This window comes from Corvus brachyrhynchos, unplaced genomic scaffold (genome assembly GCF_000691975.1).
Source record: "Corvus brachyrhynchos isolate BGI_N302 unplaced genomic scaffold, ASM69197v1 scaffold246, whole genome shotgun sequence".
In the NCBI taxonomy this organism is placed as follows: domain Eukaryota; kingdom Metazoa; phylum Chordata; class Aves; order Passeriformes; family Corvidae; genus Corvus; species Corvus brachyrhynchos.
In genome coordinates, this window is record NW_008238447.1 from 1,618,339 (window position 1) to 1,631,666 (window position 13,328).

The 13,328-nt window shown below is 38.3% G+C and overlaps 1 protein-coding gene across 8 annotated transcripts in view; it reads left to right on the forward strand.

The window, feature by feature from the left end:
* Nucleotides 1–13,328, forward strand: part of SLCO1A2 (solute carrier organic anion transporter family member 1A2) — a 44,994-nt gene that overhangs the window by 24,286 nt on the left and 7,380 nt on the right. For 7 of the 8 annotated variants that reach the window (XM_017736721.1, XM_017736719.1, XM_017736720.1 and 4 more), the window contains 7 exons: nucleotides 5,505–5,603; nucleotides 6,707–6,848; nucleotides 8,209–8,341; nucleotides 9,052–9,158; nucleotides 10,902–11,048; nucleotides 11,354–11,452; nucleotides 11,877–12,110. In XM_017736721.1, the coding sequence (XP_017592210.1) occupies nucleotides 5,505–5,603; nucleotides 6,707–6,848; nucleotides 8,209–8,341; nucleotides 9,052–9,158; nucleotides 10,902–11,048; nucleotides 11,354–11,452; nucleotides 11,877–12,110 (961 nt within the window). Of the gene's footprint in view, nucleotides 1–4,712; nucleotides 4,870–5,504; nucleotides 5,604–6,706; nucleotides 6,849–8,208; nucleotides 8,342–9,051; nucleotides 9,159–10,901; nucleotides 11,049–11,353; nucleotides 11,453–11,876; nucleotides 12,111–13,328 lie in introns of those variants that run through there. The other variant, XM_017736724.1, reaches the window with a different exon arrangement.

Sequence of the window (13,328 nt, forward strand, 5' to 3'; positions counted from 1 at the left end):
AACTGACGGGGTGAATGATGGTGAACCTACTCTGTGTCATGATATCCTTACCTGTTTTGCCATGCCATGTCCTATGGGATGTCCGACCCTCGGTTGCTGTGGTTCTGTGGAGATGCAGTTCATATTCCCAGCTTTTCATGCATTAGAAGTGGTTGCTTACAACTGCTGTGTTGGGAAAGAGCTACTTGGTCCTTAGTGGTTTCAAAATAATATGTGAGGGCAGAAATGTCTTCTGTATTTTTGGTAGGTAAATCATCATGACATACAACATTTAGACTAGGACCAATAATTATACTCTGCATTTTTCACTGAGAACTTTTACTGCTTTCCATAAGAACACTGTTTATCCATTTGAATTTCCTGTGAGTTTGCACAAGCAGCTGTAAGTGGGTCCTGACCTTAGGCTGGGAGATCCTGGCTGACAGGATTTTTGTTCCTTGGCCAAGATGAGTAGATCTAGAATGACATAAAGAGAGATAACCAGGACAGGTGTCAGCTGACCTGATTTTTATCTGTCTAAAAATTAGTTATCCAGACTAAGCTAAGCTCTTGAGACTTCCAAATCAAAGGGAAGAAAAAAGCACCTCCAAAGAGGTTCTTCCTCCTACTTGCTTTAGACAGCTGTCTCGAAATGGGATAAATTACTGTCTGGAAATACCTGACTCTAATTCCTATTGTGAGGCTCTGGATGAGGATCTTCAACACAACTCCTTGCTACGAATAGGTTATACCTGATTCTGTACAAATACTTGATGTTCTTAAGGTTTATTCCTTGTAATGAAGCAGTTGAATGATTAGAGCTACCCCTGAAACAAAACCTATCCAGACAGGAAAAGATACATGTGGTCTCAGTTTCTCAAACACAAGGTTGATAATGCAGGAAATATGAGCTTAGTGAGAATATGGCCTTTAGCAGAAATCCCATGGAGAAGAAGGGAATTCTGTATGCTAAGACATCATAGGCTCTCTGTAATGCTTTATTACCCATGAATTAATCACAATCAAGAACAATGCTGAATTCCCTATGTGTTGAATTTTACATAAATTTACTGAATAGTAAACTGTGCATTTATGAACATATGATAACTTCATATATCTACTCCTCTCTTCTTGGAGAGCTGTTTAATTTGTACCTGTTGCCAATTATAAATCACTTAAACTACCTGTTAAAATAACCTCTGGGTTAATTTTTCTGCCATGGAGATAAGTATTTAAAGGAAATTTTAAGTGCCTGCTACAAGGTGGTGTTTACTTGACTGGAAATTTTGATTTTCATTTTTTGTGATTCCTTTGTTGGGTCTGAATCTTCAACCTTACTTGTCCGGAGCTGAAGTTATTGTTGAACAAAATAATATTGCAGAGACTGTAGAATTACACAGTCCTGTATGTGATGTTACTATGATTTTTTAATCTCAATGAAGTTTATTTCATGGTTATTTATTTAATAATTTATTGAACTCCAAGACAATGGCTTTTATCTGCCCATTTTGCTTATTTCAGTGGGCAGTGTCCTCACAGCTCAGATCATAGGTTTTTGTCTTATTATTTTGTCAGAGGATTTTTTAATTTCCCAAACGTGGCAGTGGGTAAGCGAGGAAATTATAAAATGCAAGAAAACTGTTGAAATACATTAGGGGGAAATAAGAATTTACCTCAGATTTTTGTTAGAGGATCAAAGGTGGAAACACGTTTTCTGTTTCTGGTTAAGATGTATAAACCAAATCCCAGTATGGGCAGCCATCAGGTTTGATTTGGAGACTATTAGGAAGAGAAAACAGAAAGCAGTGCTACAGCTCTAACAAAATGCATATTTTCTGAGGAAAATGAGGCTTTTCACATATTAGAACCATGTAAAGATCTTTTTACTTGAGAGTTTTTCTCATGTGTGAGAACTGAGAAGTTACCATATCAGAAATTCAGGCTTTCATCAGTCCCAGTCCCACCCTCACCACACGTTTTACACATGGCATTTAGGATTTTGGTGTGCATTGGCACTTCTTTCTGGGAGGGGGACAAACACAAGTGTCAGCAAGAGACTTTAGGTCACAAATGAAACCTGTCTGAGCACCAATACTTGAAGGTGTATCTACTGATTCTTAAATGTGATGTCTAATGGACTTAATCCAAGTCAAATTATCTCTTCTTGTCATGTTAACCAGAACTACTTATGCTTAGTCAAACTACTCTCTGATATTGTAATGTCCAGTAATCAGTAACATAATCTCATTCCCTTCTTCCCTTCTGACTCTGTGTCACCCTTTTCTTGAACTCCACCCAGCCTGTAAATTCACACATTATGTGCACTCTTAAAGTTCTTTTCTCTCCTTCGAGTGCTCTCTGGATGTCTTCAGTGGGCAGGATTGTCTGCACTTCATGCTCAGAGATCTGACACAGATGTAGCCCTTGGACTTTTTTTTTGCAGGGAAGAGAAAGAGATGGGCTTAATTTTCCTTCTAAGAACTCAGCCCATGTCTGTCACATCTGAGTGAGTACTCTAAAATGCACAGCTGAAACAATTTGGCAAAAAACCAAGTTTGGTCCCATTTTTAACAATGTAGATTAAAATTCAAAGTTCAAGTGTGCCATATCCGTGATTTCTTGCAGAAACCTTTTCAAAACTGTAAGTACCTAATTGTTTTGCCATGAGAATAATTTCCTTTGTCTCAGTCTAACATTAGTGTAATTGCATTTGAGTAACAGTTTGAACTGTACCTAGAAAACAAGATTTCAAAAAGCTTTTTGCAACCAGAAAAATAAATTAGTTAAAAATTCTGACACCATAATTGCTCTCTGAATCACTGCGTTTTGTGATTTTTAACCCTGTTTGTAAACAAAACAAAGATGTAGCAGTTTATCTATATGACTAAGCTGAGCTAAATGGAAAATGGATTTTACATTGGAACTAGGATGTCCTCTTGGGAATTAGACAAGGCAACTTGCAAAACATTGCATCATCAACTTTTTAATCCATATATTTGGGTGCCTTTGTCCTTTTTATCAGTTAGCTAGAGTGAAATGTGATTTAGAACTATAAAATGTACTGCTGGGTTTGTGTGGGACAAATGGGTCCAAAGTGATGTCTCAATGCTTGCCTGCCTGCTGTTGTCAGCTGCACCAAACAAGCCTGTTTCAGTCCACAGAGGAAGCATCTGCTTTGGTTTTAAGCCAGCCTTGTTCAGCCCAGGTTACCTTGGATGCTGAGTGTCCTATGGCTGCTTTGGACTGCTCACACTGTGAGATAAATCTTTGTGCACTGTGCAAAGTGGGTGTCTTCTGATCACTTGTCTGTCTTTCTGGTTGCCCATGGAGATTTAGTCAGACAGTGGAGATGAGTGGAACAGGCAGTTGTGGTGTCACTGCCAACTTCTTATCCTGCCATTAATATGTCACCAACTCAGTGCAGAAGTGGAAGGAGGGATTTTACTGCCCTCTTCCCTGAAATTTCAGAGAACGTTGCAGACTTATGAGTGGGATTCAGGTTCAGGTGTTTACATGACAGCTGGTGGGTCAGCAAGAACCCGAGGACAAACTTTTGCATAACTATATTTTAATATAACTATATTTTAATATAGCTGTATTTCTGCCTGTTTAATGAGTTAAAGAGGTTTGCAGATGAGTCAGAAGAGCCTGAGAGTGTAAACAAGGTACGCCAGAGGAATGTACAACGGAGAGTAGGTAGATGGGAGAAGGGAGTGGGAGCACTCTTGGTTCATCTTTAGGCACAGAAATAGTAATTTAAATTTTAACCTAGACTTAAAGTGTGGCGTGAATGCACCCGAGCTGAGTGCAGTATGCAACTGTGTCTTTCTGATAATTTAGGCTGTTAGTCTGTGTTGGCTTCAGTAACACTTGATGAAGTGTGACCACAAAATATTATAAAGCTGGGGAAAGTAATTTCAGAATCATCGCTGGAAATAATAGTTCTGTCTACTTTGTTATTCAATTAATAATCTTAATAATCTTCCCAGTAAAAAACTGATTGAAATGCTTTTTTTCCCCTATCATAATTTATGCTCTGAGGGAAGGTATGAATAATTAAATGCAAACAATGCTGTTTTGTCTTCTCTAATTGCATGAGGAGCAGTGTGATGCATCTGATTCCCCAAGTCAAATGGTAACAGGCTGTCTGGTATCTCGTAGCACAAGAGAAGAGAAAACCTGCAATTAGCCAGATGATGTTCCCTGTGTGTGATAGTGAAATGCAGGGACTGGTACAGTAAGGGGAAGAATCCCTTTGCCAGCTCCTAGAAGAGGACAGACATAGGGGATGGCTGTGATGTTTTGGCGGTGCTGGTGGGCTTCAGAGAAAAGCAGTATTTAGATAAGGTGTAAACAATGCCCTGGGATATAAACTTTTATTCCAAATTGCAAAAAAAAGTACAAAGCTGTACGAGCACAGTCCTGTGATTGAACACAGTTTGTGCAGGAATCTGTGAGCAGAGCAGAAATAAAAACTATGTATCCATCATAGCTAATTGTCTGAGTGCTGACCACCTACAATTAATTGTAAAGTATTTCCAGGAATGCTGTAATGGTGCATTATCTTTTTAAAAACTGGAAGTGAGAAGGTAGCTATAGAAGGAGTTAATGCTTGTGAATTTACTAGGAATCAAGTAACTTAGGAAACACATTTGAGAGGATTAACATTGTTGTAGAAATTAATGTTTGAAGAGCTTGACCAGGAGGGTGCTGAGCTGAAGAATTTGAAACACAATTGAGTCCTATTGGTGGACTTGTCAAGCTTGCTCCCCAGCCCTGGATCCATGAAGTGGAAAACACAGAGAAGAGCAGGTGCTGCAGGATCACACTTAGAAAGTGTATCCAAGACAAAAAAAGAGGAAATTAACCTGTATCCATCCTCACTATAAGGTAGGGCTCTGACTTGCCCTGGCTTTCTTCAGCTTACTCCATCAGGCAGTAGGGAACTGTATTGCATAACTTTATTTAGCAGAGTCTTTGTAGGAGTCCTTAGAATGAGATCTGTTTAACTCATTGTGCAAACCCTCAGATGTGTCGGCACTTTTACAGGTAAGTATAGCCAAGTCCCTGGGATATATTGCTCCTTCTTTGAACACATTTTTGGAATATATGTAAAATGTTAAGAAAGCAGGTGGCTTAGCACTACGAGGCACACTAATCATCAAGTTGAAATGGAGATAAGTAAAAGTAGGCAGACAAATAAAGAGGAATATTTTTGAAAATCTTGGGATGAGAAGGAGAGTGGAGTCTGTTTTGAACTTGAGTTGGTCTGGTGGTTTTGTTTTATTTTATTTTCCTCTAATTTTAATGCCAAGAGATTAATGTGTGTATTCTAATCAAGTTGCTTCTTTTAAAATAAAGTCTGTTGACTTGTATTTTTCATTGGAATCCAGTTTGCAATTATTTAAGGAAAATGCTAATATATCAAATCTTTTAGAAGGAATCTAATATTTTTGTGAACATGGGACAAAAAATTTTGTTCTTTTCTCTCATCTTTTTCAACACTGTGATGGGATGACTGACAGACTCAGAAACAGACATCAGTATCAATTGAAAAAGGCAACATGAAGGACCCTGAGAAGCCACATGCTGAGGACAAAATCTGCTGCATTTCCAAGCTGAAGGTACAGCAATATTTTAGCAATTTTGATGGAACACACAACTCTTATTACTTGCATATACAGTATTTTGGTAGAAGTTACAGCCCAGACTAAATGAATGGATAAGCTGTTCTTTTCTACCCTTAATGTCCTAACCAAGGTAAAACAAGTTTGTGAACAATGGGGCTGGCTTTTGCTCTCCCTGAACTTTACCTGCTGTGATGTGTTGGAGGTATTTGTTGATTGCTGCTTTGGAGCTCCACCACTGACTTTGTGTAATCCCCCCCAGTCTAACGTGTTTACCCTTCCTTCTTAAAGCTGTGAAATGAGCCTTACTGACTGGGATGTGGCAGTAAAAACCGGCTGTTGATATTGAATAGTAATTCAAGTTGTTGAGAAATGCTAGTAAATCTTGTAAATTACCTTATTTTTCATAGTAATTAAAACCCCAAATACATTTCTTTTGCCTTTTAGATTTTGCAGCAGATGTATCTAAAAATAATATTGATTTCATTTCATAAATTCTCTTTATAAAGAAGCCTGATGTTAAAGAATTTGAAAACTACTGCACTCATTCATTTTAACTTTTTAACTGTCAGTTGCTACTAATTGTCTTGTAAAAAGGACATGTTATATACTCCTTCTGGTTGAAATTACTTGTTCTGGGCTTATGATCTCTGCTGAGATGGGAGAGCAGATCCTGGGTCAAGTAATTCAGCCAAAGGAAACGATCCTAGTTCTGCAAGCAATTTGTCATTCAGATGAACAGAGGGTGGGAAGGTCCTGCAGATGGCAACCTTGCAGCAGGCACACGGCTGCCTTGGCTGGGTAAATGGGACTTGGGATTTCTGAAGACAGTCTTGGTCAATTAGAGATGGTGAAGAACAAAGTTTTCTAGTTTTTTTTTTTTCTTTTTTTTTGGTGTGTGTGTTTTTGTTGTTGTTTGTTTGTTTGTTTAGTGAAGCCATAACTCTAGAAAAGAATAGATGATGGGATTTGCACACGTCAGTGAGACAGAACTGCTCACTTTTTTGACTGGAAGCACACCTTCAGTGAAGGCAATAACCATGGAATATTCATAAATATGTTACTTTGAATTCTTTATGCATTCTTCTCTTCCCTTCCAGGTATTTCTGCTGGCACTGTCACTTGCATTCCTTGGGAAAACTATGTCTGGTGCTTACATGAACAGCATGTACACACAGATAGAGAAACAATTTAATATCCCAGCTTCTTTGGTGGGCATCATTAATGGAAGCTTTGAAATTGGTAATCTCTCATTTGAATATTTCTGATTCTTTGAAAATGTAATATGTGGTCTGACTCTCATTTGCTCTCAATTACTGTATGTGACAATAGTGGCCAGCTCTGTCATTCCATTTGAGCTGATATGTAACAATTTCATGTCTTGGAAACTAATAGGACCACTTAAATGGGGAAGTTTAGGTTTAAAAACTGGTTCAGCTAATTTATGCACTACCATAAGATATGACAGAGAAATTAACAAAAGAGAACTAATTTACGAGCTTTGTATTGAATCTTCTTGAAGAAAACAAAAAAAGCAACTGTGTAAGCTTTGTTTGAATTTAAGGCCATATTTAGCATTTTATAGTTCCTTTCATTAAATTTGGTTGGAGTGGATTGTGAATCCTTACCTGAACTCAATACTATTTCAAGCTTTTGTATCTGTACAGCTGTACCTGCAAAGAAAGTTTCCAGTTCTACCTTTAGTGCCTGTTGCCTTGCCTGTCAGTAAGTTTTATTGCCCAGTGATAAATTCAAATGCACATCTTTAAGTGTCATTCAAGCCACGGGTTCAATATGGTCTGTTTAGAAATTATACATAAAAAAGGCATTGTCTTCTTTCAGAGCATGACTCTCATCACTCAGAGACATGATTTTGTTCTTCTGACAAAAAGATCATAAAATTAGTAGGTGTACAATTACTAAATTGCTATTTTTATAGGGCCTGATTCATAATATGAAGCTTGATTCTTTTCTTAGTTGCATAGCAATAAATGGAGAAAATCAACTGATTCTGAAGTGAAAGTGGAGGAGAGGAAAATGAAGATTTTTAGCACATTTTTTTTTTTTTGAATGGTCCTGGGTATAAAAACCTGTATTTTTTATTCTTAAAAATTTACTGAAATTAATATTAAATTATTATTCCATTTTTTTAAGATGATTGTCATCTTGTGTTTATTATTTTCACTACAAAAACACTAGGAGATACACTTCCGTATTTCAACATAAAAAAATAAAGAATCCTAGGGGAATAACTTCCTAAACCAGCTATTATTCTGCAGTCCCTGGGCCTGATCTCTATGCAAAGTAGTGGGAAATTTCTTCTCTATAAAGGTGCACTCAAAAATCTTTCTCACTGTGATCTCTTTTCCACTCTGCCTTTTATTCTCATGTTCTTTTCATGTGATGTAACTCTTCCAATAAAAGATCATACATAGCAGGGAATTATTGCACCATGTAGGCAGTTCCCTGTCTGGTGACACTTTTTACAAGACAAGAAAAGAACCAGCAGCTGAGCTTACAAGAAGTACTCACATTTGTGTTGCACTTTCAAAGATCATGGGATGCCTTGGTTTGTGAATTGTGAACTAGGTTCTCTTTGCAGGTAACTTGCTGCTGATAGCATTTGTGAGTTACTTTGGTGCAAAGCTTCACAGACCCAGAATAATTGCTTTGGGCTGCACAATTCTGTCACTGGGATGTCTTTTGATATCAGTTCCTCATTTTCTGTTTGGAAGGTGAGTGTTTTGCTTAGCTCACATCAGCTTCTGTGATCCTTACTTGCATGAATCCATACATCCTTCCACTGAGTGTGTTGCTTATTGAGAGAGACATTGCTGAGCATGGATTCAATATGATCATTGCAGAGCAGTTTCTTTTGCTTCCGAGATGGCTTCAAAAGTCAGTCATCACTTCCTGAGGAGAGTCTCCCCTCTGGTGGGCACCTTCCCTTGCCTTTGCCTTCATCATTTTGCTCCCCCTTGTGTGGGCTCTCCCAAGAAACAGTGTGCTGTTATACTGTCACTTTACACTACTAGCTCTTATCTGCTTGGATGGGCAAGAGAAGGTGATTTTTAAAGGTCTCTTGGTTTGGAACCTGGATGACAGACCACCTGGTCACTGTGTTGGCAAGGCCTGCACTGACCATAATGATTCATCAACTACTTTTAAATGATTTTTGCTTGGCTTAAAAAATTAATAATGTAGGCTTGTGTAGGTTTCAATCAGAAAGGTGTTTTTTGATCCTTCAGTCTTGTTGTGTCAAGTGTGGAATGGCTCTGACAGCCTTGGTGGCACCCTCTCTTCAGTTAACTTTTGACATGGATTCCCTTCTTCCTACAGCTACACACTCTTCTTATAGGTAGCTCCAGTACTACAGTACAGACACATGAGATGGTTCTCATTAATATCTTCTTGACCTGTGCATGCTTTCCTTTGATTCCAACAGGTATCGTATTGAAAGCAGCATTTCACAACGGGAAAATTTTTCAGTGATGCCTCTATGCCTTGTCAATCAAAGCTTGTCCTCTTTGCCTACAGAGGAACGATCAACAGGTATGGCTTTTCCTATGCCTATTAATATTTTTTTCTGTGTCTATAGTGTCTAAGTAAATAGGTTTTTATTTTCATTAGCAATCACTTCAGGGTTCTGCTGTTGATCAGTACTGTTTGAAAGCCTAGAAACTAGAGGTCAGGAAATTTCCTGGCCTTTGTGTTTCTTTGGTCTGTGACTCCAGAGCTAAAACATTTCATTCATGCAGTTTTCACAGTATCCAGGCAATTCAATTAACATCCCTGGTAGTCCACTTTGGGATAGTATAACACCAGGTTATTCTCACAAGTGTTCCTCTTTTTGACTTGAAATCCTATGATGCCACGAGGAGGTTGGAATCATATTTCAAAAATGGGTAAGAGGCATAAGGATGCTTTTTTGTTGTACCACATAGGAAATAAAAGTCTGAGAAATAGAGCTAGAACTAAAATATAGACCTCAATTCCCTTTAGAGAAAATAGTTTAAACTAGGCTAAAACTTATCTGTGAGACTGAAACATATATGTGCACTAGCAATGTGCATGTAAAGGAACTACTGGGAAGTCAAAGGGCTCAGAGGAAATCATTAAATAATCACACACAAAATTCTCATGCTGAGGGTAGGATTAATCTCCTGGGTCTTTAGCTACCTCAAATGGAAGCATTGAATCAGAACCATTCCTTTAGACTCCCTTGGTAGCTGGACAAAGGAGACTACAGAGCTCTTGCAGAGCTTGTCTCTTGCTGTAAGGACATTCATGCTCCGTACTTTAGGGTGGATCAGATTACCTCTTGGGTCTGCCTTCTGACTGCTGGAAACTTAGGTGATTGGTGGATGGTAAAAGTTAGGTGACCCGAACCCCACAGTTTATTGTTAAACTTAGTGATGGAGTTCCATCAGGGTGTGCTAAAGCTGAATCACACTGCTGTAATACTGTCTGAATGAAGTGGCATCAAACCTTAGTGTTGTGCTGCAGTTTCCTGTGTCTCCATTTAGTAATGGATGCAGCTTCCAAGCTTTCCAAGACTACATGTCAGTTAAACTATTAATTTTTGCATCTGCGCAAGAAGCTGTGAAATGGGCACACCTAACAGCACTTGGAATTAACCTTTCGCTCGAAGATTTCAGATACTGTATTTTCCCATTTTATAAATGTAAAAATAAAGGTATAGAAAGGCAAATAATTTTCATCTAAATGATTTACAGCCACTCAATATGCACATTAGAACCCACACATCCTCAAGCCTATGCATGCAGTTGGGTAAGGTGATTGTTTCTCTATTAGTTTATGGACAAGCAAGACTGTGATGTTCATATATATGAGTCCATTTCCTGTGTGAAGCGAAAGCTGGACTGAATTTGACCACATCTGTGTGTAGATTGCTTCACCTGTGTTTGCTGACAGCAATCTGACTTTGAAACGGGAGATCCAGGTTTCATCTGTGGTCAGTAATGCATCCACTCAGAAAGACAGCAGTTGCTGCTAACAAAGCTGGTTTTTATTTGATAATGAATTTGCACTGAGAAATCTCAGCATGAAAAAGTGGGAGAGAGCAGTGGAATCTGAAGCAGACTATGGGATGAAGAAATCCCAGTTCAAGGAGAGAAAGGAAGTAAAAGCGTATTGTGACCCGTTTTTTCTCTTTTTTTTTTTTTAATAGAACAGGCTACCCAAAGTTTAAGCTATTGGTCAATTCTTTATCTCTAGATTTTCATTAATAGTTGGGATTAAGACATTGATTCTGACTTCTTGTTTTGCTCACAGAATGTGAAAAAGAGCCTGGGTCCTTGCTGTGGATATTTGTGATGGTTGGAAACATAGTACGAGGAATGGGTGAAACTCCCATCATGCCTTTGGGCATTTCCTATTTGGAGGATTTTGCCAAAGCAGAGAATTCACCTTTCTACCTGGGTAAATCTATGCTATTGTGATAACTACCCTCCCCCAGACACACACACATAAACAAAAGCAAAAGAAAGGATTATTATGATGCCCTTCAGTCCAATAAAGGAAGACAGAAAACAGTGATTAGTGCCTTATCAAAATAACAATATTGTAGAACTTGTAATTTAACCGGCGAGAAACTTTTTGGAACCAGGCCATTTTTAGGTGCAAATGCCTTTTCAGTAGAGCTGCCCTAACCACATGTAACAATTCCAAGAAGATAATTATGTCTGGGTTCTAATTCAGGATGTTTTCTCTCTTTCCTACTCTAGCATGTCTGCATACAGCAACTGTAGTCGGCCCCTTCCTTGGTTTACTGTTGGCTTCATTCTGTGCAGAGCTGTTTGTTGACATTGGATCAGTAGGTGCAGGTAATGGGTGAATATATAAAAACTTATTTTTAAGTCTACAGTTGGTGTATTTATCAGAGCCAAAAGATGTTTCTTTGCTAATATGTGATAGTCCTACCTGAGTTTGTTGGTGTTTCTTTTAGAATGGAAGGTCTGTGTATAATATTCAATTCACAAATCAATATGCTTATAAATTATTCGATGAAAAATTGTGTCATCTGGCTTAACATAGGAAAGGACTAGAATTAATTTAATACAAACCGCTGAAATTTCCCAGAAAATTAGCAACATTAGAAAAGAAGACTGGAGAATATTCTCCTTCATGAGCCTCATTTTAAGAATCATTGAAATGCTTTTACGTCAGAGATGACTAGGAAAACACAAGATGACAGCAAAGAATGTTTCTGAACTGATCCAAGATGTCTGGTTTTGTGTTTTGTTATAGATGAGATAACTATAACAGCTACTGATGCCCGCTGGGTTGGAGCATGGTGGCTGGGCATTTTGATTTGTGCACTGCTGAATCTTCTCGTGGGAATACCATTTTGGTTTTTGCCCAAGTCACTTGTGAAGGAAGGTGAAACCAATGAACCTGAGGAGACAAGTGAAAAAAGAGTAACACCATTGCAAGAAAATGATAAAAATGGAACCAAACAGACCATGTATGAAATTGCTAAAGGCAAGTTATATTGGATTTATTTCCTTCTTACTTTAGTCCTAAGGTGTGAACTGTGTGTATTTGTGTAATTAAAGATGGGTCCAGGATATGCAATGCCTACTCTGTTTTCATGTCTCTGTAGCTCAAAGGATTTGTGCAGGGATTTAAAATGGCTCCTTGCAGAGGAATAAAGCTGATTTCATAGATCCAGGATCTGGACTCCTTCCTTTTCCCCTCCTGCATTTCAGGTGTATGTAGATCTTTTCTTCCCATGAGAGGGGGACTGAAATCTGGTTAGGAATATTACAACTCAGTGAGCTGTGGATAAGTTGCAGATATTAGTTTCTTGTACCCCACATTCACTGTGCAGAAAAGCAGAAAACCAACACATAACTTGTGTCTTTCTTGAATCCAACTGAAAGCCCTAAAAGGGAATTGACAGGTGCTTAAGTGTCTCAAAAAAATTAATTACTGTTGAACAAAGATGTATTCGACTCACATTTATTAATGTTACCATTAGCAGCTTGCACATCTGTGGCCTTTCAAATCTATATATCTGTAGGAGGTTATTTTTTCCTTCTTTATTTGTTGCTGGTTGGAAATGTAAGTGAATAAAACATGTCAAAGACTATCATCTTCAGAGTAGTCTCCTGATCCTGTCCTGCTCAGGGCCCTCATTTTCAGAAAGTAAGTGCCATGTGGCAGCTCCCTCTCCATCCTGCTTCCAACTGAGCCCTGAAAATTCGCCATACTCAGAGTGAGTACTTAGATCTTGGCTGATGTTGAAACTTCATTTTGATGTTTATCAAAATGAAGCATCTCTTTCCGCTGTCACGTAGCCTTAAATGAATCCATGAATAAAATACTGTTCTAGTGAGGAAAGGTTCCTAACTCAGATGTGGGTCCTTAGTACTCCAGGGTCCTTTCCAAGCTTATGTTTTCCTGATTATTCCCTCCCCGTGCTTCTGTGAATGTTCACTGTCCCTGAATATCTTGAATGTAGAACCTTTTCATTTCACAGAATAGTTGAGGTTGCAAGGGACTTCTGGAGCTGACCTGGTCCAACCTCTGTTCAACCACTTACTGCCTATTGACCAGGACATATTCAGATGACTTTTAATCACCAGGGATTTCAAGTTGAAACTTGATGCTTTTATAGTTAAAAATAACCCAAAATAAGATTAATTGAATAATAATAAAATTTCCTCAAGAAGCCCTGATTAAAAGTGTCACTGCCTG